Source organism: Pan paniscus, chromosome 2, assembly GCF_029289425.2.
Source record: "Pan paniscus chromosome 2, NHGRI_mPanPan1-v2.0_pri, whole genome shotgun sequence".
Classification (NCBI taxonomy): Eukaryota; Metazoa; Chordata; class Mammalia; order Primates; family Hominidae; genus Pan; species Pan paniscus.
In genome coordinates this window covers 8948095-8971466 of record NC_085926.1, presented here as the reverse complement: position 1 = coordinate 8971466, position 23372 = coordinate 8948095, and the positions used below count along the sequence as shown (strand labels likewise).

General features: G+C 37.0%; 1 protein-coding gene across 2 annotated transcripts in view; it reads left to right on the top strand.

Annotated features, from left to right (window-relative positions):
- RAD18 (RAD18 E3 ubiquitin protein ligase) overlaps nucleotides 1-23372 on the top strand; it is an 85996-nt gene that overhangs the window by 6000 nt on the left and 56624 nt on the right. The window contains exons 3-8 of one of the 2 annotated variants that reach the window (XM_055110896.1): nucleotides 8945-9006; nucleotides 10224-10294; nucleotides 17352-17689; nucleotides 18550-18624; nucleotides 19502-19601; nucleotides 23100-23284. In XM_055110896.1, the coding sequence (XP_054966871.1) occupies nucleotides 8945-9006; nucleotides 10224-10294; nucleotides 17352-17689; nucleotides 18550-18624; nucleotides 19502-19601; nucleotides 23100-23284 (831 nt within the window). The remainder of the gene's footprint in view (nucleotides 1-8944; nucleotides 9007-10223; nucleotides 10295-17351; nucleotides 17690-18549; nucleotides 18625-19501; nucleotides 19602-23099; nucleotides 23285-23372) is intronic. The other variant, XM_008966829.4, reaches the window with a different exon arrangement.

Genomic DNA, 23372 nt, shown 5'->3' with positions numbered 1-23372 from the left:
AATGCTTATATGCTAGACTCATATATGTCTATCCTTGTGCTAGTACCACACTATCTTGATTACTGTGGCTTTGTAGTAAGTCTTGGAGTCAGGCATTGTAAGTCCTCCAACTTTTTTTTCTTTGTTTTTTTTAGGATCGTTGCATTTTAAATGCATTTCCATGTATAACTTAAAATCAGGTTGTCAATTTCTACCAAAAGCCTGCTGGGATGTTCACTAGAATTGTATTGAATCTAGAGATCAATTTGGGAGAACTGACATCTTAACAATGCCGAGTCTTCAGTGTATGAATATGATACACTTCTCTATCTTTATTTCTCTCAACAGTGTTGTTTGATTTTCATTGCACAGACCTTGCACAAAGAAATATAACTTGTATTGACCTTTCGTCTTCTGACTGCAGTAAATTCACTTAATTCCAGCATCTTTTTTGTTAATTCCTTAGAAATTTTTGCATACACAATCATGTCATTTGTGGATAAAGACAGTTTTACTTCTTCCTTTCTGATCTATACACCTTTATGTTTCTTTTTGTTACACAGGCTGGTACCTCAACTACAGTGTTGAAAGTGGTGTGGATGGACATCCTGTCCTTACTGTTAATTTTATGGGGAAAGCATTCAGTCTTTTACCATTAAGTATGATGTTAGCTGTAAGTTTTTTTAATATTCTTAATATGTTTTCATAAACCTACCAAGTTGAGGCACTTCTGTACTCCTGGTTAGGCGAGAGGATTTTTTTTTTTTTTTTTTTAAATCATGAATGGGTGTTGAATTTTGTCAAGTATTTTCTGCAGCTGTGGAGATGCTCATATGATTTTCTTCCTTTATTTTGTAACATAGCTAATAACATTGTTTTTGTTTGTTTGTTTTTGTTTTGTTTTGTTTGGGAGACAGGGCCTCACTCCCTCACAGTGGCTTTGTTACAGACTGGCTTTGTACTGTAGTCCCCCCTTATCTGTGATTTCAGTTACCTGTGGTCAACTGCATTCTGAAAATACTAAATGGGAAATTCTGGAAAGAAATAATTCATAAGTTTTAAATTGCACTCTGTTCTAAGTAAAGCACTGATGAAATCTTGTGCCGTCCTGCCCAGGATGGGAATCATCCCTTTGTCAAGTGTGTTGATGTTACATATGCTATCTACCGTTAATCGTTTAGTGACCATCCTGGTTATCAGATTGACTGTTGCAGTGTCACAGTAATTGTAACTGTGTTGCAGAACACAAGTAATTGTGTCAAGTAGCCCTTATTTTACTTAATAGTAGCCCCAAAGCACAAGAGTAATGATGCTGGCAATTCGGATATGACAAAGAGAAATCATAAAATGCTTCCTTTAAGTGAAAAGGTGAAAGTTCTTAACAAGGAAAGGAAAGAAAATTGTATGCTGAGGTTGCTAAGATCTACAGTACAATCTACAGTACAGCACAAGATATTTTGAGAGAAAGACCACATTTACATAACTTTTGTTATAGTATATTGTTTTAATTCTATGTTATTGTTATTGTTCCTAATCTCTTACTGTGTCTTATTAATAAATTAAACTTTATCATAGGTAAGTATGTATAGGAAAAAACATAGTATAAATAGGATTCAGTACTATCTGTGGTTTTAGGCATCCACTGCGCTTTATGGAATGTCTCGCCTGTGTATAAGGGAGCACTACCATATAGAGAAAGATCTTTACTAGTCAGCTTGACTGCAGATTCTAGGGGCTTCTTAAGCCTTTTCTGTGGATGTGTCTTCCCTGGACTTGTGATTATAAATTTCCAAGTCGAGAGATTTGGTCAGTTTTTTCATTAGCTGCTGTTTTTCTCTCTCATGTGTCTGTCCATGGTATTGCAGGTTCTCCAGAGTTGCTGTAAGCCATCAACCTCTTTTGTTTTCAGCTGCCCTCAAGCATCTAAAGTATGCTGATCCAAAGCACCCCAAGTTGAGTGAGACAGAAACCATTCCCTTAGGCAGTCCTTTGAAAAGTTCAAATGTTGGTCACACACTCCACTATTCTCTCCCAGCCTCCCCTCCCAAGATAAGCCACAGAGCTATATCAGCCTCTGTCTGCTGTACTATGGGTCCTCTGGATCAGTAGCAAGCGACCCAGCTCTTTTTTGTTCTTAGCAGTCCCCAGTCACCTAGAACATGCAGGGTTCATTGCTTAGTGGGGTGAGACAGAAGCCAGTCCTCTGACCAGCTCTTGGAAAAGCTAGAACATTGGACCGTGTTTCCCTTCTTTCTCTCCCCAGGCAGAAAGTTGGGGGTTTCTCTTCCTTGCTGAGCCTGGGGGAGGCACACTGGCCAGTGAGTGTGGTACTAGTCCAGACCTTTGCTTTTGTTCTCAGTGGCCCTCAACCTGGTTCCCTTTTCTGTCAGTGTATAGATTCAGGCAGCTCAGAAACCAGTTTCTCAAGTAGCCCCCACAATGTAAGTGCTAGTCTTCTGTTTCTCTCCCTAGGGATATATGTTGTTTGCTCACTTCTTCATGACTTATAGCTGTCACTTATGCCATTCTTTAAGAGGAAGTCAGTGGAGGGGAGTTTCAGTAATGATGATTTTTTATTTTATGAGCACTTTTTTTTCACTTGCGAAGTCTCAATATTCAGTAGGCCTCTTCTACTAAACACCAGTTGTCACAAGTCCCGTCATGTCTAAAATTTGCTCTGGGTCTTTAGTGTTTTAATGACACAAAACCCCCAGGGCTTTAGTGGAAGCCAGGTCTGTCATGTTCTGGTATCATCTTGGATTGACTAGAATTGGTGATCCAGAATCCTAGGTATTTATTGTTGCTTCTTAGATTTTTCATGATTTATCATTTTTAAATCACTTTGTTTTGTTCTGTTTAGGTTTTTGGATATGAGTAATAAACACTACATTTGTAGTTCTGCAGGTACAAAGGTGTGAGTGGGGTGCCTTGGCAGAATGCAGGTCAATTAAATTGATCCAAATTTGTGCTATTAAAGAGTATTTTGGGGGCAAGAGGGAGCAGACTTACTCCAACCCATAAAACACCATTAAGTGAAAAATGGTCTTGCTAATAGACTGATATGCTCAAGTGCCAATTTTCTTTGCACTTGATATAATTTTTCTCACTTGATAATGGAAGATGATCAAAATATTTAGCAATCGGCTGGCTTTCAAACATCAAAAGAGTCTAGCATCTTAATAGTAAAAAGGAAATTTCTAAAACTTAAACCAATCCTTGTCATGTGAAATCTTAAGGACTTTATGAAAGAAGGAACTTTTTAGAAAGAAACATCTAAAGTGTCCAGTTAAAAGCAAAAACCAGTGTGAAAAGAACAGGAGGTCCAAGAAAGCTGAAAAGGTTGGCATCTGCCTCCAGTTCTAATGTTAAGGGACAGTTAGTTGGTAAGAGAATAACATCCCTCCAACTAAAGACTAGCATTTCAGAATTTCCAGAAGTGCAGCTCTGCATAATTATATCTCCCTTTTGTGTGTGTAGCTATTTCTCTTCTCCTCTGCCTTGTTTCACAGTGCTACTTCATGAGAATATAAAAGAAGATAAACACGTTTATTATTTGCCTAATAGAATCTTATGTTGTCTCTTGAATTAGCAAAGGTTTCGTAAGTGGAACATTTCATATTTCAGTTTTTTTTAAAAAATGAAATAAAATTGCTTTTTACTTCTACACAAGCTTTGATTAATTTTTTTTGAGTCAAAATCCACAGAAGGAAAAAAAAAAAAAGATTGCTGGCCAAGCTTTAAAATAGTGGTAATTTATCGGTGTCCACAAGCCAATTATTTTATCTAGGATCTTGCTTGGGATTAGAGATGCCCCCTCTCCCAAGGCTTGGATATTTCTGTGAAACTACTCTTTAATTCATTGTTGTTATTGTACCTTCTTCCACTCTGCCCACACATCTTTTTTGGGCTCTCTTGGATGGAAAGACAAATTTCATAGGTGATTTAAATGAAGCCCTCTGGGAATACATGAATTCAAAACTCTTCAGCTGTTCTTCTTTGAATGGAAGGGTTGTCATAGTTGCCCACTAGAAAATAAATTATGCTGGTCTGCAGCTTACCAGTACATATTTGGTAGTAGTCTAGTAGACTGAAATTAAGCCTAGGGCTTGATCTACTTAGGACTCCATATCTGGTTCTCCTCATTTCAAAAGAAAAGAAGAGGAAAGATATACAAGATTATGCAGAAGAGAAAGTAGTAGCCTTATTATAAATACTAATTTAAAAGGTACATGTGACGTTATTAATTAAATGTTATTTATTGATGTATACATAATATATATAATGTATACTTATATAGGTACAATTACATATATAGTAATATATACACAATATATTGTATAAGTATACATTATATAACTATACATAGTACGTATTTATATAAGTATACATTATTTATAGTATAAATATACAGTATATATTTATTATAAACAAATATTTATAGATATAGTCAGTCCCTGACTTACCATGATTTGACTTAGGATTTTTCAACTTTACGATGGTGTGAAAGCGATACACATTCAGTAGAAACCATACTTTGAATTTTGAATTTTGATCTTTTCCCAGGCTAGAGATAGGTATATTAAATACATTTTGGCTTATGATATTTTCAATTTATGATGGGTTTCTCGGGATGTAATCCCATGTTAAGTCAAGGAGCATATGTAATTTTTAATAATTAATATATTAAGAGTATGGACTCTGGTGCTTGCCTTTGCCACCTATTAGTTCCATTATCTTTGGCAAGTTGGCTGAGCCCTGTGCTTCATTTTTCTTCTTGTCAAGTGTGACTAACATTGGTACCAACCTCAGGGTTGCTGTAAGGATCAAAAGAGTTAATACATGTAAAGTGCTTAGAACAGAGCACATACTAAGTGCAGTGTTTATTTGAACCACATGAAATTGCCAATATTTGTCCATTTTTGACTTAACCAAAAATGTCAGTTTCATATAATTCAACTTAATAGTGACAACTTATTAATTTTTAAAAAATTGTTGCTGTTGTTGAATCAATATTACATATTAATAATGTGATTTACTGACCAAAATCCATTGAATCACTATGACTGGGGGCTACAGCCTGGGAAACTAAGTTAAAACCAACATAAATCTCCCTAGGTGACTGAGCTGAGCAGCTAGGTTTTAGGATTTCTTGACTTACGGTATTGCTCAGGAGACTTCTTATAGTATAAAGAGAATAGCATTGATAATTAAGAGAATGAGTCTGGACAGGAATTTTTGCCTCAGGATGATTCATACCTTGAGTCTCATCCATATCTGATTTAGGTGATATTTAGATGAGACTTTAGATTTTAGACTTTAGAGTTGGTACTGGAATAAGTTAAGACTTTTGGGGCTGTTGAGATGGGATGGATGTATTTTGCATTTGAGAGGAACATGAATTTGGGAGGTTAAAGGTGGAATGCCTGGAGTGAATTTTATCCCCCCTAAAGTCCTATGTCGAAGCCCCAACCCCAATGTGTTGGTGTTTGAAGATGAGGCCTTTGGGAGATAATTAGGTTTAAATTAGGTCCTGACAGTGGAGCCCTAGTGATGGGATTAGTGTCCATATGAGAAGAGATACCGGAGCTTATGGTCTCTCCCCACCCCCTCATGGGAGGACACAGTGAGAAGGTGGTTGTCTATAGGCCGGAAAGAGAGCTTTCAGCATAAACTTACCATATTGCCACCTTGATCTTGGACTTTTAGCCTCCAGAACCATGAGAAAACAATTTCTGTTGCTTAACCTGCCCAGTCTGTGGTATTTTGTTATGGCAGCTCAAGCTAAGAAATGCTTTCCTGTAGTCTTTTGTACCATTGCTGTCATTCATTTCACTTATGCATAAGCATTCATAAGCATGCATTTTTATACGCATATACATAATAAGCATCTATAATTGAATACTTCGTTATTATTTTTGTACAAACTGTTATCTGTTAAATTAACAAGAAAAAGTTTTTATTACAGTTTCACATATTCCTTCTCCAGTACTCTTCCTTTCTTTACGTAGATTGGAGTTTCTGACCTAAATTATTTTCCTCCTCTCTGAAGAATTTCTTTTAGCATTTCTTGCAAGGGAAGTCTACTGAAAACAGATTCCTTCAATTTGTATTTGTCTGAGAAAGTCCTTATTTCTCTTTCACTTTTGAGGGATAATTTCTCAGGATATAGTTTTAGGTTGGTGATGTTTTTCTCTCAACACTAAATATTTCCGTGTACTCTCTGTGGTTTGTGAGAAGTCAGGTGTCATTCTTTCCTCCTCTGTAGGTAAGGCCCCCACTACAGCTTCTTTCAAGATTTTTTCTTTATCTTTGATTTTATGTAGTTTCAATATGATTGGCTGAGGTGTCTATTTGTTTTGTTTTTGCATTTATCCTGGTTAGTGTTCTCCGATCTTCCAGGATAAGTAGTTTAGTGTTTAACATTAATTTGGAGAAATTCTTAGCCATTATTATTTCTTCTGTTCCTTTCATTCTTCTCTTTCTGGTATTCCCATTATGTGTATGTTACGTCTTTTGTAGTCATCCTGCAGTTCTTGGATATTCTATTCCATTTTTCCTGTCTTTTTTTCTCTTTGCTTTTCAGTTTTGGAGGTTTCCATTGACATGTCCTAAAGCTCAGAGATTCCTCAGCCGTGTTCAATCTATTAATGAACCTATCAAAGGCGTTCTGTTATAGTGGTTCTTTTTATCACTAGCATTCCTTTTTGATTCTTCCTTAGAATTTCCACCTCTCTGCTTATGTTCCCATCTGTTCTCGCGTGTTGTCTACTTTTTCCATTAGAACCCTTAGCATATAATTTTTAAAAATTGCTGGTCCGATAATTTCAACATTTCTGGTATATCTGACTTTGGTTCTGATGCTTGCTCAGTTTCTTCAAACTGTGTGTTTTTCCTTGTGGTTTTTTTCTTAATAACTGGAAATGATGTCCTGGGTAAAAGGAACTGCAGTAAATAGGCCTTTAGGTATGGGCAGAGGGGACACATTCTATAGTCCTATGATTAGGTCTTTTAGCGAACTTTGCCCCTGGACTGTGAATGTCACTAGTGCTCCTCAGTTTTCCCCTCCTTAGATGGGACAGGATGGCTAGAGGGCTGGAGTTGTGTATTTCCTTTTTCCAGAGTCAGCTGGGCTCTGATAAAACTCCAGTAGATTAGGCTCTGTAAAATAGTTTCTCCTGAGGGAGGGCTTTGTTAAGAACAGACTACTCTGGGCCAGTGCAGTGGCTCAGACCTGTAATCCCAGCCCTTTGGGAGGCCGAGGTGGGCGATCACCTGAGGTCAGGAGTTTGAGACCAGCCTGGCCAATATGGCGAAACCCCATCTCTACTAAAAATACAAAAATTAGTTGGGTGTGGTGGCGCACACCTGTAATCCCAGCTACTCGGGAGGCTGAGGCGGGAGAATCACTTGAACCCAGGAGGCGGAGGTTGCATTGAGCCGAGATTGCGCCACTGTACTCCAGCCTGGGTGACAGAATTAGACTCCATCTTGAAGGGGAAAAAACAAAACAAAAAAAAAACCAGACGACTATGACTTATTTAGAAATGGTTACTTTTACCTTCCTACTCCTGGAAGGACTGGGGGGTTTTTCTCCAATATTCACTGTGAGAACTTTGAAGAACTCCTGGAACTAAAACTCACAGAAGTGTGAGGACATGCTCTCCATGCCTGCAATGACAGGGTTCCCTGGAGTTTTTAACTCTCAGACTTGCCCACACTGAGCCGCCAGCAATTTGTCAATTACAGCTCAGGTTCTCCCTCCCCAGCACTGGTTCCAGCACAGGTTTCTTCTCTGGTTCCCATGGAGGTTTCTGTTTGTGGGTTTCTGTTCCAGTAAGTTGTGATTGTCTGTATTACCCCCCTCTCTCTCTCCAGTTCGCGGGGAGCAGTTTGCCCTGTGACCCTGCTTTTCTGCTGGATCTACGAAAAGTTGTTGGTTTTTCAGTTTGTTCAGCTTTTTACTTGTTAGGACAGAGTGGTGACTTCCAAGCCCCTTACATGCTGAATCGGTCCCCTGTATTCATCTTTGCTTCCTAAAAGAACTCAACCTGTTGTCTGTTTTATCCTTTTCATAATATGTTTCTTTGTTTTTCCTCCTGGGGTGCTCTTACTTAGGCTGGCAAGACTTGCTTATTTCCTGGATATCCATACCATTGAAATTATGCTGTCTCCTCCTCAACTAAACAGAATCCTGAATTTATACAGTATACTGAAATTATACTGTCTCCTCCTCAACTAAACAGAATCCAGCTGAATTTGGGCTACTAGTAAATTAGCTTAGGTAATTAGTAAGGTACCATTCTGTTAGTCACATCTGCTTTGTCTTTGACCGGGAGAACATTTACACTGCCTTGAGTGTGGTGAATTTAGTTTGTGCCCATTTCCTGCTTAAATTGTTAGGATATATTATGCGGAATTATGCTGTAATTGCTTCACTATTTTATTAGCTCCTTGAGGTCAAGAACCTTCCTTTATATATATTGTTCTTAGTGCCTGCCACAAAAGTGCTTGTTAAATGTGGGACAGAGGACATTATTTACAGAATTAAGATATGGAAGTCCCTAATGTGATAACCTGGATATATATTTTTTCTTAATATGTGTATATATATTATTTCAAAATTTATATTTTCAAATGATGAGCAGTAGAGATATCTGGCAGGTTTATACAGTACGCAGCCCAAGTGTATGTTTCCTGTGCTTTGCAGATGGAGGACAGAGAGTGATGTATGTTGCTTGTGTAGTTGTGGTATCCTAAAGACTTACAATATTTGTTTTCCTTTCCTTAAAATGCTGTTTAATCACATGTGTAAGTGTGCATAGAGTAGAGGTACTAGAAATTTAAGCTTATGATGATATACCTTAGATGATGGAAATAGTCTAAGGCTTAAGATTTTGTTAGAAGTCATATTCCTGTATTATTAATATAGCTTAATTAACATTATGTTGCACTTTGTGTTTTGCAGACTGCTCTCTCTGTATAAGAAAATTTCTGTCCTATAAAACTCAGTGTCCAACTTGCTGTGTGGTGAGTTTTTGTTTCCTTTTTTTAAAACTTACTGACTGCTGCAAATATTTCTGCTTTGTGTATGCGTAAAAGCCTGTGTATATATAGGGTGATGTGTAATTACTGAATTAAGCTATATGAAAGACGTTTTCAGAAAGGACCTCTAAAGTACATGTAAGAAGAGCTGGGCTTTGTTCAGTTTTTTTGTTAAGATTTCTGAAAACCTAAATGTATTTTAGGAAGTAGCACTCTTTAATTCTTATGACCCATGTTTTTATGGCTTCTAATTTTTAATAATTTCTCACTTTGGTAGAAACTCTGGTGGTATGAGTATTCATTTGCAAAGAACTGTCTAAGTATTTGTGCAGAAGGTAAATATGCACGGCTGTTGGGCTTAATCCGGCCTACCTGTTCCCTTACATCTTTCCCCTACCAGAGCTTCAGGGAAAACCCTAGGAAGTTTGTTGTTATTGTTTCTGAAACTTTTCAAGTAGTGGGAACAGGTGGAAAGTAGACTAAAAGGGTAATTAAACATAAGTGGGAATAAAGAAAGAAGAGACAAGTGAGGTCTGACAGAGCCGACACTAGGACTAGGTAAGGAGTTTGGTTAGTTTTGCCTCTCTGGTAGGTATGTGGTGTCAGGGTGTCACTGAACATTTCGAACTATTTCTCTATGTAAGAAATTTTGTGATTTGGCTCTTAAGTCTAAGATCTTTACGATATGTTACACTGCTTTTGACAAGATGGTCTCATCGCTGAGATAAACTGTGTACCATTCATGCCAAATAAGTACTGGGTTTGTCACTTTTCTCTTGCATTCCTGAAAACCAATCTTACTTTAAAATTCTCCTTGAACACTTAGTGCCTCTCCCAATGTTAGAACTTAAAAGAACATTTCTCGTCTGTTTTTCCGGAGAAATTTTTGAGAAAGCTGAGTGCTGGCATTTTGAAGAAAGATTCTTGCTTATATTAGGTTTGATTGTAGTCAGTACAGAGTATATATGATTATAAGAGAAGCTCTGGAGAGCTTTTATCAGACTTCCAGTCAGCAGATACTGATTCACTGTTTTAAAATTTCATATTAGCATGAGATAAATGAACTTTATTTTGAGGCTGCCTTAGAAGACTTAGTGGGATGGAGAACCTCAGGAGGTTGGTTCAGACATTTTCAAAAACAAGATTATGACAAGTTGATTATTGTTTTTGACCTTTTTCCGTCTGTTGTTTGTTTTTTCTAGACTGTCACAGAGCCGGATCTGAAAAATAACCGCATATTAGATGAACTGGTAAAAAGCTTGAATTTTGCACGGTATGATTTAATTTTGTGACTAACCTCTAACTACTTTTGCCTTTTATATGTGTTCTCTCTTTACTTTGTGCACCTTTGGATTAGGGAATGCAGGGTTGCATATTTTATAGTCAAAGAAGGGAAGTAACAGTCATTATTCACACATGGAAAATTTACTAGAGTAAGATTTTCTTCCTTTACTTAACAGAAATTCTCCTGTAGTATAGAATAATTAAGAGTTAAAATGCAGATTTGAGGACTTCCTTACTTTTGGGTGCTCTGAAGATACTCCTTTTCCTGCCCAAGCCCTAGAATCAGCCATTTCTCCAAGGAGCTCCTCTTCTTGGAGAATAGTATTTAGAGACCAGCATCTGGTGCTGGGTATGCTTGTTGCTACTGGGGTGTCATTGCTTCTAGGCCCTCTCAATGGACAGAGATAAGTAATATACGTATGTTATATATATGTATGTACTAACTCATGTGTATACACATATCTATAATTGATTCTGTCTGCTATATATTGATCTATTAATTCTTAATCGGATTTATTCAGCATGTATTAAATGGTATGGCATTTGAAATATGTAATTGCTTGTACTTTATAAAGCTCAGATATGCAACTTTACTTCCTGTCAAATGCATGAATGTGTGAAAGTGAGTTTGGTCACCCAAAGGGATATGAAAAGGTATGTTTCAATATCTTGGATTACTTTTAGTTTTAATCATGCAAGTGAAGCAAGAATTTTTATGAAGGACTTACTGTGTTTAGGTAGTGGTCAGGTGCCCCTGCAGTTAAGTGTAATCATGTGTTGCTTAACAGGGATGTGTTCTGAGAAATGTGTCATTAGGCAATTTGGTTGCTGTGTGAACATCATACGGTGTACTTACACAAACCAACATGGTATAGCCTACTACACTCCTAGTCTATATGGCAGGGCCTATTGCTCCTTGGTAACAAAACCTGTGCAGCATGTTACTATAGCTAATACGGTAGGCAGTTGCAACACAATGGTACCTATTAGTGTATCTAAACATAGAAAAAGTACAGGGAAAATATGGTATAAAAGATAAAAAATGGTACATCTTTATAGGGCATTTACTATGAATGGAGCTTTCAGGACTGAAAGTTACTCTCGATGAGTCAATGAGTGAGTGATAAGTGAATGTGAAGGCCTAGGCCTTTACCATACACTACTGTAGACTTTATAAACACTGTACACTTAGACTACACACTAAATTTATAAAAAAGTTTCTTCAATAATTAACCTTACTGTAACTTTTACACTTTGTAAACTTTTACATTTTTTTAACTTTTTGACTCTTTTGTAATAACACTTAGCTTAAAACACAAACACATCGTATAGCTGTACAAGCATCTTTCTTTATATCCTTATTCTGTGAGGTTTTTTCTGTTTTTAAAAATTGTTATTGTTTTTTCCTTTTTAAACTTTTTCTTAAAAATGAAGATGGAGGCCGGGCTTGGTGGCTGACGCCTGTAATCCCAGCACTTTGGGAGGCCGAGGTGGGTGGATCACGAGGTCAGGAGATCGAGACCATCCTGGCCAACATGGTGAAACCCTGTCTCTACTAAAAATACAAAAATTAGCTGGGCGTGGTGGCACACGCCTGTAATCCCAGCTACTTGGGAGGCTGAGGCAGGAGAATCGCTTGAAACAGGGGGTTGGAGGTTGCAGTGAGCCGAGATCACGCCACTGCACTCTAGCCTGGCGACAGAGTAAGACTCCGTCTCAAAAAAAAAACAAAACAAAAAAGAAGATGGAAACACACACATTAGCCTAGGCCCACACAGGGTTAGGATTATCAAGATGTCACTTAGCAATGGGAATTTTTCAGCTCCATTATCGTCTAATGAAACCACCACTGTGTATTTGGTCTCTTGTTGAACAAAGCATCATTATACGGCATGTGACTGGATGGGACTTCTAGGCTTGTTGGAACATTCTTGGAGGTACCTTATGTTGCTTTTAAAAATATAAACAGATTTCTTTCAATAGAATTACACATTTCTTTATTGGTTTGCATTCTAAAAACGATCAAATTTAGTACAGTTGTCTCTCAGTAAAGGGGATTGGTCCCAGGACCCCTGAGAATACCAAAATCTGTGGATGCTGAAGTCCCTGACATAAAATGGCATAGTATTTGCATATGCACATTCTCCCTTATACTTTAAATCACCTCTAGATTAATTATAGTCCTAATACAATGCTATATAAATCGTTGTCATACTGTGTTTTTAAAATTTATATTATTTTTCATTGTTGTATTGTTACTTTTATTATTTTTTGAACATTTTTGCTCTGTGATTAGTTGAATCCACAGATGCAGAGCTGGTGGATGTGAAGGGCCGACTGTACTCTGAGCTAACTTCATGCACATCCTAGAAAATGCCTGGTTAGCTATTTCCTTAAGGAAAAAAAGATGGTATAGTTTAAAAACGATGGCATACTTTCCTAGATTAAGAAACTTTAAAATTCTCTGATTTTCCCAATTAAAGCTACTGTTTTTCTTAACATTTTTCACCAGTTAGTTTTTGAAATCTATGAGAGGATGGGGCCATGCCTTTAAAAGGGAATTTATTGCCTGTTTTTCTCAAGGTTTATTTTTTTCCTCAGCTAGTACTGAAAGCATAACAACTTCCCTGCTAGGATAAAGGAAGCCTTGCAAATAACAGCATCTGTTTGTTGAAGAGAAGTGGTCAGGGTCTTTGGATGCACAGACCTTTTGGTGTAACTTAAAGGGAGGTCATGGAATGGTTGAGCCCTCCTCTGTTCCCTCTCCTTCCCGAAAGGAATAGGTGATTTAATTATTCATTATATTGGATGTCGTAGGGTGGGAAGCATTATTTGTAGATTTGGGATGGTTTATATCGTTTGTTCCTCTCTCTCTTTGCCTTCTTGGAATTGCTGCTCTTCCTGGCATCATCCTTGTGGTGAACATTTGTCATGTGTAAAGTGTTGTGGTACTTCATTTGCAAACTTAGGAGGGATGAAATTCAAGCTTATCAGTTTCATTACTTTTTTGAACTGTGGTTTAAGATTTATGAGGGAGGAAGTTTAATCCTATGACCAAAATGTAAGGTATTTATATTGTCTGTCAATTTCATTTCTTCTTGGCATTCTCATTTGTTGTTGTCATTTGATGTGCCATTATGATTTTTAAATATTTAATATTCTAAATTTAATAATATAAAAGGGATATTGGAAATAATTTTAGAGGTTTTCAGATACAAGGCTGACATACAGCTCTTATATTTTCATCTGACCTTTTACTTTTATTTTCAAAGAACACATGATTTTTTTTCCTTGACTTAGTTTTATTTAAAACAATGTTCTTAACCTGTTGTTGAACATTTATTAGAATATTTTTGTCTAAGTGTGGCATCATTCTTGACTTAAGTGAATATTGTTTCTCTGTTTTTGTAGCCAGTGTCCATCTCTATCATTATTTTTACAGTAAAAAATATGTAAGCATCACTTACTGCTTTTGTTTGTCCACCATTAAGGGATACGTTTTTCTGCAAATACTCCAAGTTTAAGAATTTAAACATTTTAGATGACAATTGAAGTAAAATTCCCTCAGCAGCTCACAAAAAGGAAGTAGAATATGATTTCACCTTTTTTATTGTACAGTTTAAAGCATACTGATGTTGAATTCAGGCAGAACTGGGCATTGGTCTAGGCCCTACTAATTCTAATATGACTGATCAAGATATTTAACCTCTTTGGCTCCTGTTTCCTCATCTAAAAAATGAGAATAATACTGTCGATACCTTGAGGATTAGAAATGAAGAGCTATAGTAAAAGATATCCAGCATAATACCTAGAACAAAGGAACCTAAAAATATTCCTATTATTATTATTATATATTGCCTATATTTTCAACAGTGTTGATACCCTAAGGTGCTATAAAAAGAATTTGTGTTTGGGTGGGCCTCTGCTTGTTTAGCCAAATGGTTCTAGACTGCTGTTTACATGTTTCTGATCAGAACAAGCATTGCAGGACTTTAGTTACAGAAGTCCATGGAATTGATTGCATAGATTTAATGGCTGCCCATGTCTACCCAAAGGCCTATTTTGACTCTTGATTCTTAGCCCCATTCTGAAGAGGTAAGGTTATTGTATAGTTAACAGATGGACAAGACTTTTCCTTCCTTCCTTCCTTCCTTCCTTCCTTCCTTCCTCCCTCCCTCCCTCCCTCCCTCCCTCTCTGCTTTCCTTTCTTCCTCCCTCCTTTCCTTTCTCCCTCCCCCCTCCTTTCTCCTTCCCCTCTCTATTCCTCCCTCCCCCGTCTATTCCTCCCTCCCCCATCTATTCCTCCCTCCCTTTCCTCTCTTCTTCTTGCTCTGTTGCCCAGACTGCAGTGCAGTGGCATGGTCATGGTTCACTGTAACCTCGAACTCTTGGGCTCAAGGGATCCTCCTGCCTCTGCCTCCCAATTAGCTAGGACTATGGGTATGTGCCACCATGTCCACACTGAAGAAATAAACAAAGCTTCCTTAAATATGTGGTAGAATTTACCAGTGAAGCCATCTGGGCTTGGAGTTTTCTTTGTGGAAAAGTTTTAAATTATAGCTTCTGTTTCTTTAATAGATAATAAGGGCTCTTCAGGTTTTCTGTTTCTTTGTCAGTTTTGATGAATAGTGCTTTTCAAAGAACTTGTCCATTTTATCTAAAATTTAAAATTTGTTGTTTTAAAGTGTTCATAATATCCTCTAATTATCTTCTTTATAGGATTTGTAATGAGGTCTTCTTTTAATTCTTTGTTTTGGTAATTTGTATTTTCTCTCATTTATTTCTTCTTCAGTCTTAGTAGGGATTAACAATTTTGTTAATTTTTTCAAAGAACCAATGTTTGGCTTTGCTTGTTTTCTCTTGCTATCTCTTCTATTTCACTAGTATCTGTTATTAGTTTCTCTCTTCTTTGGGTTTAGTTTGCTGTTCATTTCCTAACCTTTTAAGTTGGAAGCTTAGAGTAGTGGTTTTTACTTTTTCTGTTTTCAATAATTTTCCCTCCAGGGACAGTTTTGGCAACCCTTCATGCTATCGTTCAGTTTAGAATATTTTTCTGGTTTTCATTGTGATTTGACATGCAGGGTTATTTAGAAGTGTGGTGCTTTATTTCTTAACATTTGGAGATTTTCTAGTTATTTTTCTGTTGTTGAGTTTCATGTAAATTCGGTAGTGGTGGAATCTATGGGTTGATTTTTTTTTTTTCTATCAGATTTGAAAATTCTCAGCCATTGGTTTTTCTAGTATTGCTGATTTCCCACTGTTTCTTTCTATTCCTTCTGGGCTTTTAATTATGCCCAATAAATCATACTTTTTTGTGTTTGTCTTTTTCATTAATTTTTCTCTCTGTGCTTGGTTTGGATATATTCTATTGACCTGCCTTCAAGTTTGTATTGTGTGTTGTTATACTCATCCAATTTAGATATGGTATTTTGCAGTTGTAGAATGTTCATTTTATTCTTTTTTATGGATTTTATTTCTCATAATACACTATCTTTTTATCCCTTTTCTTTTTTTTTCTTTAACATGTTTATCATAGTTTGAAGTCCTTACCTAGAGATGCTATTCTTTGGATTACCTCTGGGTCTGCTTCTATTGAATATTTTATCTTGATTAGTGGCTACTTTTTCTTGCTTCTTTGCATGTTCAATAATTTTAAAATATGTGCTGAACATTGTGGTTGAAATGTTGTAGAAGCTGTGAATTGTCTTCTTTTGAAAGATGTCACGTTTTGTTCTAACAGGCAGTTAAATTATCAGCTCTTCATCTTTGTTCTGTCAAGGCCTGGTATAATGTTTTCTTAGGTTAGGTCTGTTTGAGCTTTGTTTATATTTCTTCAGTGTGGTCCATTTTTCTAAGGTGTGGCCTTTGTGGGGTGTCACTTGAATGTCCATGATCTTACCAAGATTTCTCAGCTTTGGCTGGGCTCCAATGTGAACAACTAACTTTCCAGCACTGACGTTTGGGATTTTAATTTACCAGTATCAGCTTCCTAGTGGATCTCCTGTGTTTTTGTCTAATCATGTGCAGCCCTGGAAATGAGCAGGAATGGATGTGAATTTCTAAGCAGACTTGTGGGGTTCCCTTTCAGTAGCTACCACATGTCAAAGCACTCTGACCTCTCAATCCTGGCCAGTTTTGTTCAGAACTCTGATCTCTTATTTTCTCTAACAAGTAAGATCAATGTTTCCTGTTTAGACTTCACTTTAGTACCCATTCCTAGAAAATGCTTCCAGGGTAAAGTAAGTCTTGGGGGAAATGTTGGACTACTTCATGTTTTCTTCTTTTTCAGGGATTGCAGCCTTGTGTTGATTTCAGTCCAGTGCCTACAAAGAGTTGTTTTTTATGCATGTTAGGCCATTCTTACATTGCTATAAAGTAAACTTGAGGCTGGGTAATTTACAAAGAAAAGAGGTTTAATTGGCTCATGGTTCTGCAGCTGTACAAGCCATCTGCTCGGCTTCTAGTGAGGTCTTGGGCTGCTTACAGTCACAGTGGAAAACAAAAGACGGGCAGCATGTCATGTGGTGAGAGTGGGAGCAAGAGAGACAGAGTGGGAGGTGCCACACACTTTTAAAACAGATCTCATGAGAACTCACTCACTATTACAAGGACAGCACTAAGGGAATGGTGCTAAACCATTCATGAGAAATTCGCCCTCATGATCCAGTCACCTTCCACCAGGTCCCACCTCCAACATTGGGAATCACATTTCAACGTGAGATTTGGTGGAGACGACATCCAGACTCTCTCGGTATATTTTGTTCAGATTTTAAAGTTACTTATGGTTGGAGATTAGGTCTCATATAAGCTGTTCTCTGTGGCCTAAAGCTGATTTCCTTTCATTTTGTTTTATTGACACATTAACTGCCTTTTAAGTTAGATTTATTGCTTTGAGTTATACTAGAAGAAACTTTGGTTTGGTTGTCATTATAGTATAGGTCCTGTATTTCAGAAAACAAGGTTAATTGGGAAAACAGCTTATGTCAGTTAATTTATTATGTAAAATTGGATATCTTAATTGTCTGTTGTGTTTTTTGTGCTTCAAGGAATCATCTGTTGCAGTTTGCTTTAGAGTCACCGCCCAAATCTCCTGCTTCTTCCTCTTCAAAGAATCTTGCTGTCAAAGTATATACTCCTGTAGCCTCCAGACAGTCTTTAAAGCAGGGGAGCAGGTTAATGGATAATTTCTTGATCAGAGAAATGAGTGGTTCTACATCAGAGTTGTTGATAAAAGAAAATAAAAGCAAATTCAGCCCTCAAAAAGAGGCAAGCCCTGCTGCAAAGACCAAAGAGACACGTTCTGTAGAAGAGATCGCTCCAGATCCCTCAGAGGCTAAGCGTCCTGAGCCACCCTCGACATCCACTTTGAAACAAGTTACTAAAGGTAGGAAGTTATTTTCATATGTGGAAATATGGACATCTTTTCATCCACATGACATAAGAATAAATAGGCAGCATCTTTGAGGGGGAAGGAATGGTAAAGGACAAACCAGATTTTACCATATCACAAACCTCAGACATTGTTGTAGATATGTTTGTTCTCTTTCTCTCTCAGAAATAGGAATTCAGGCTGACTGCTACAAAAAGGAAACAATTTTAATTAGTTCAGACTTCAAGTATGGCAGTAGCTTTCTGTTTTCAGCTTTTAATCCTTCTTCCCCTCATTCAACATATCAGTTCCCATTTAATCTTGAAAAGCTCTTTTTATCTTATTTTACCACCACTTGAATGCCTCCTCACTGTTCTGCCTGCCATATAAAGCCTTTGACAATTTGAGGCCTAACCTAGTCATCCCGCCTTATTGCTCACCTCTCTGTCTCAGAAGTCCTGCTCTAGCCTCCCCACTGTTCCTCCAGTACACTGAGGAATTGGCAAACTACAACTGGCAGATCTAATCTGGCTTGCCACCTGTTTTTGTAAATAAAAGTTCACATACCCACCCTATTATCTGTGACTGCTTTCATGCTACAGTGGCAGAGTTGCATGGTTGTGACAGAGGCCATAGAATCCGTAAAGTCTAAATTCTACCTGGCCCTTCACTAAGAATGTTTGCCGGCCCCTGTTCTATACCTTTCCAGACTCTATCCAGATCCTCACTATTCATTTGTTATGTTAGAAAACACTGTCTCACATCACAAAAGTGCTATAGCACTTGTTTTCTGGACTGTTTTGTATCCCATTTGCTTAACTGTTTGATGAATATGTCAGCTTGTTTAACTTTTTGTTTCTGTGTCTTCTTTCCAGTGAAGTTTAGAGCACCTTTTAGGCAGAAACTCTTAGACATCTTTGGTATACCCATACCACACACAGTGCAGAGATGTGAGTGTGTATTAAACTTAGATTGAAATTAGTTTATTAGTACTTAACGTGTTTACATCTTTTAAAGATATATAAATTTCACTTATATTTTCTACTATGTCTATCCTTAGTCTTTTTACCAATTGACAGTTCTTATTGTAGTATTTTTTAGCTTGATGGTTAACTGTTTTTCCCCTAGCGGAACCTTTTTTCCCAAATGAAATTTTACGATAAACCATAACGTATAAAATAGATAAAACAGATTGTTCTGTTCCACCTGACCTCCTTCTGCCTATTATCCATGGTGGTCTGTAGGCCCCGAGATACCCCCACAGATCCCTGCAACTTTATGAAATAGTTTGAGAATGACTGTGTTCCTTAATTTTAACATTATATATGGAATTATAAGTGAGAGCTAAATTAACAAATTTGTAACCATTGACAAACTTGAACTCAATAAATTATTAAACTACCTTTCCTTCACTCAACCCCTGGGCCAGGTGTGTCTTACTTAAGTCGTTACTATTGCTTCTGGGCTAAACATGGATAGCTCCTAAGGGCTGGGAAAATTTAAGATGAGTTCTGTAGTTGGTCATACCTTGGTAGAAAAGATGTAACTGAAACATTTTTAATAAACGAACTTTCAAGCTTATTTGCAGTCTCTTTCTCTGGGACCAGGACTTCAATTGTGTGACTTCCCACAATTTAGCCATTACCCAGTAACCAGTCTGTCCCACTCCTGTTGTCCCGATGGGCCATTCTTTTTCTTTTCTGCTTTTCTAAGTGCATGTTAAGTTGGGATTCTTTTTTACTTTACTTGCTGAAAAGATGCCAGTTTACATACTTTTGCCCCTTCTACAATTAATAAAGTCTCTCTTTTTCTTTTTAAAAAATACAGTGGATTGTCCTGTTTGCGGGGTTAACATTCCAGAAAGTCACATTAATAAGCATTTAGACAGCTGTTTATCACGCGAAGAGAAGAAGGAAAGCCTCAGAAGGTAAGGAAGTTGAGCAGAACCAGTGAGCTACTTTAGCTGGGTGCCTCTTGTGCTTACTTGGGGGAAAATTACAGTATTCATTTTATCCTGGTGACCGTATTTCCTGCTCTTACTTGCTTTCTTCTTTACTCCTGTTGGCCGCTTCTTCCAATCCCTCTCCTCTGTTCTTTCTTCAACTCCCACTTTGCCAAATATGATTAGCTATATTGAATATTTGAACTGCTACTAAATTTTGACTTAATAAGAAATTAGTGACTAAAAATTCAATTCTTTTTAAACTTGTTTTTTTCTCTTAGATTTTTAAAACTACCAAAAAGCCTCTTGGCCAAAGAAAGCAAGATTAGACTCTGAATATAGGATATAAAAAATCTTTCTCTGATCTTTAGGATGCTCAGAAGTTTTAAAATTTAAAATTGAATTTTTCAAAAATTTTTGACTAGGAAATTATATAAATATATATGATATAAAAAGGTACAAAAATGCATATATGAAATGTAATGTCATACCCCACCCCACCCCCACATCCTCCAGGTATTGTAGCTAATAAATTGTCAGCTCAGTATTTACATCTAAACAACTGTGCTGTTCTACCTCCCTTGTACATGAAAATAACTGTAATTTCTCATGCTAGTCCACTATTGTTACACATATAAGTTGTTCAGGAATGAAATACTAGTCAAACTTAAATTGCAGGGCATTAAGGAATCAGTGGATGATAAGCAGAAGACACAATTTAGATGAGTCTGGTGATGAAGGGAGAAAGATGAGATGGTAGTTTGGAGAAGCAGTGAGTGGCATAAAGATCAAGGGATGTTATTTTTAAAAATAGGAGTTTAAGCCTTCAGTCTCTTTCCTTCCACTATTTCCAGGGAGAGAGCAGAGGATAAATGGAAGAAAGTGAGGAGCACAAGAGCCCAGTAATGAGGTTATCCTTGACATGCAGAAAGGACCCTTCTGAAACAGGAGGCAAGGGGAAGATAATAGGTGATAATTCAGAGAGATTTGGAAAAGAAGAGGAGGGAAGCTGAAGAAATTAATGGTATCTGAGAAGTGGGGATGAAAGAATGATTTGCTTCTATGTTCAGTCTGTTTTGAAGAACTTTGAAGAGTATTTTCCAAAAACCATGTTAATAAGACAGAGCCGTAGTATTATTTTTTGTGATTAAAGAAAATACATCACTTAATTTTTATGAGTAAATTTGGAGTGAATGCAGATTCCGAGGGTCAGATTCATACTGTTACAACTTACAAAAGCTAACATGTAAGACACAATGGTGCTTTATTAAGGTAGACATACTTGAGTCCAAACCTGGGGCAGTTTTGCATGCACAGTACTCCCACCTAGTGGGTAAGTTTGTTAATGAGAATAAAATTTAGATTTTTAGGTTGCTTAGTGGTGATTTGGAGTAAATGAATAGTCCTAAGGATTATTTCCCATAAGCCACGAGAGTTTGATGACCTGCTTTTCTCTTTAGAAATGCATGACTTGGGAATATAGAAGCTGAGTATATTCTTTTGGAAGAGTAAGGAATCTGCACTGATTATCTTGCATGGACTCCCCTTTTTCTAGATCCATCCATCAGTTCGAATACATTTCTGATACATCATTTCTGATGCTGTCAGTTTGTTTAAAGACATACTCATCCATGTGTAATTAAGTTCTAATAGTGGTTTAAATTCCTGCTTCAAAGAATACTATAGTCCTGCCAGTGCTCTGTAGTGAACTTACAAGCACTACCTCCTGGATCCCCCTCTTAGTGTGTTAAAGGCTTTGAGAAGTCCTACATTAAGGGTTACTGTTAGGTTTTGTTTAATTTGGTAATTCCTAAATTTATTTGACTGCCAAGCCTTTCAGTTCTTATCACTTCCATCTTACAAAACTGGTGTTTGTGGAGATTCTGAAGACAACACTGGGCCATGTCCTTCTTTAGTTATATCTTGGCCCCAGAGTCAGGTCATAGAGAAAAGGCCCTGTGAGTTTTCCTGTCTCCTCCACAATATTCTGACAGGCCATCTGCTGAATGTGAGTGGCAGCCCTTAACCCTTCTATATAAAACCATGTCAGAACTGCCTCAGATTCTGAGGCCCCTTAAATGTATTACTCAGTTCCACTAAATCGTGGAAGAAAAATCAATGTCATTTTCGTGTTTGGGGAAACATTTATCAGGTTTCATGTTTTAAAATTCGTATAGAAATTATTGATCTCTGGTGGTGCTTTTTATTGTAAATGCCAGTGAACAGTACAGTTCTTCACTGGAATTTCACAGTCACAGTTTAATCATCTATCCTTGATAAAACAAGTATTTTAGATACAGACTTAATGAATCATCTCTCCCTGTGTGCTTCTGTAAACACAAAATGATTCAGCTGTTGCTACCTACTGAGATTTCATTTTGCCATAATTTTATCAATCTTGTAGAGTCAGATGGGTTGTCATTGTAAGAAGAGCAATTTTCAGAAAAATATAGTCTATCGAGAGTTTGCAGGTCTTTTCACAGTTAATTAGTTATTTATGGCTTTTAGACTTTGTTAATACAGCATAAAAGACATAATTTATTTGGGGAATGGCTCTGTTGGTTAATAGAGAAATTTTTGATTGTTTTCAGTCTATACCTGACTGTAATATTTCTCTGTTTGATTATTGGACCGTTTATATCAGATTTACTCTGGAGAACCTTGTTGAAAATAGAGATTTTAGAGCTCCACTTCAGACCTGAACCTTAATTGGTGGATGGTGTGGAGAAGGGGATGGAGAATCTGCATTTTAAATAAACTCTTTAGGTGCTTCTTAGGTACACTAACGTTTGGGACAGCCTTGTGTGAGCTAGTTATATGCAAATCCTTTGTAAAAACTTGTTTTTTGGATAAACCTATTATTTCAAGTTTCTGTTAATTTTCACCTGAATCTTTGCTATTCTTATTTTGAAATGATAGCAAGTGTAATGACCTCCTTGAGCATACTTTTGTTAAGCATCTAATTGCCATAAAGCTGAGCCAGGTAGAGAACCTGCTATAATCAGATGAAATGAATTAAAACTCGCTAAGAAGTTCCTGTTTATGGAATTGCTCAAGTCATTGGTACTTTTATGTAGCTTGAATTTTAGCCCACTAGAATTCCTAGCATGTTTTAAAGAGGTGGAAAATTGAATAGGTCTATGTAAGTGTGATTCTAAGTGAAGTCCTCATAGCATATTCCACAAGCGTTACATACATGTCTTCTAAGTGTGCCTCTTTAGGTCTGACCTCTTTTTGAGACCCAAGTCTCTCACTTCTGGTGCCACCTAGGCCCCTGTGTCTGAATGTCTTACCAGCACCTCAGATACATCATGTCAGACACTCAACTTTATCCACAAACTTGAGTTTTCTCTCCCCTTTTTAATCTAATGGTTCTACTATTTTCCCAGTCACCCAGGTGTTGAATCAGAATTTATTTGCCATTTTACATGAAAAGCATTTGATAATTCACAATAATCATCAGGGATCTTCTCCCCTTTTCAGTTCTGTTCACAAAAGGAAGCCGCTGCCCAAAACTGTATATAATTTGCTCTCTGATCGTGATTTAAAGAAAAAGCTAAAAGAGCATGGATTATCTATTCAAGGAAACAAACAACAGCTCATTAAAAGGCACCAAGAATTTGTACACATGTACAATGCTCAATGCGATGCTTTGCATCCTAAATCAGGTAAAGTAATAAAACAGTGAGTTATGCTTACTTTCTGGATAAAGCAATTTTGTATAGCTCAGAAATTATAAACCATAGAAAAATATTG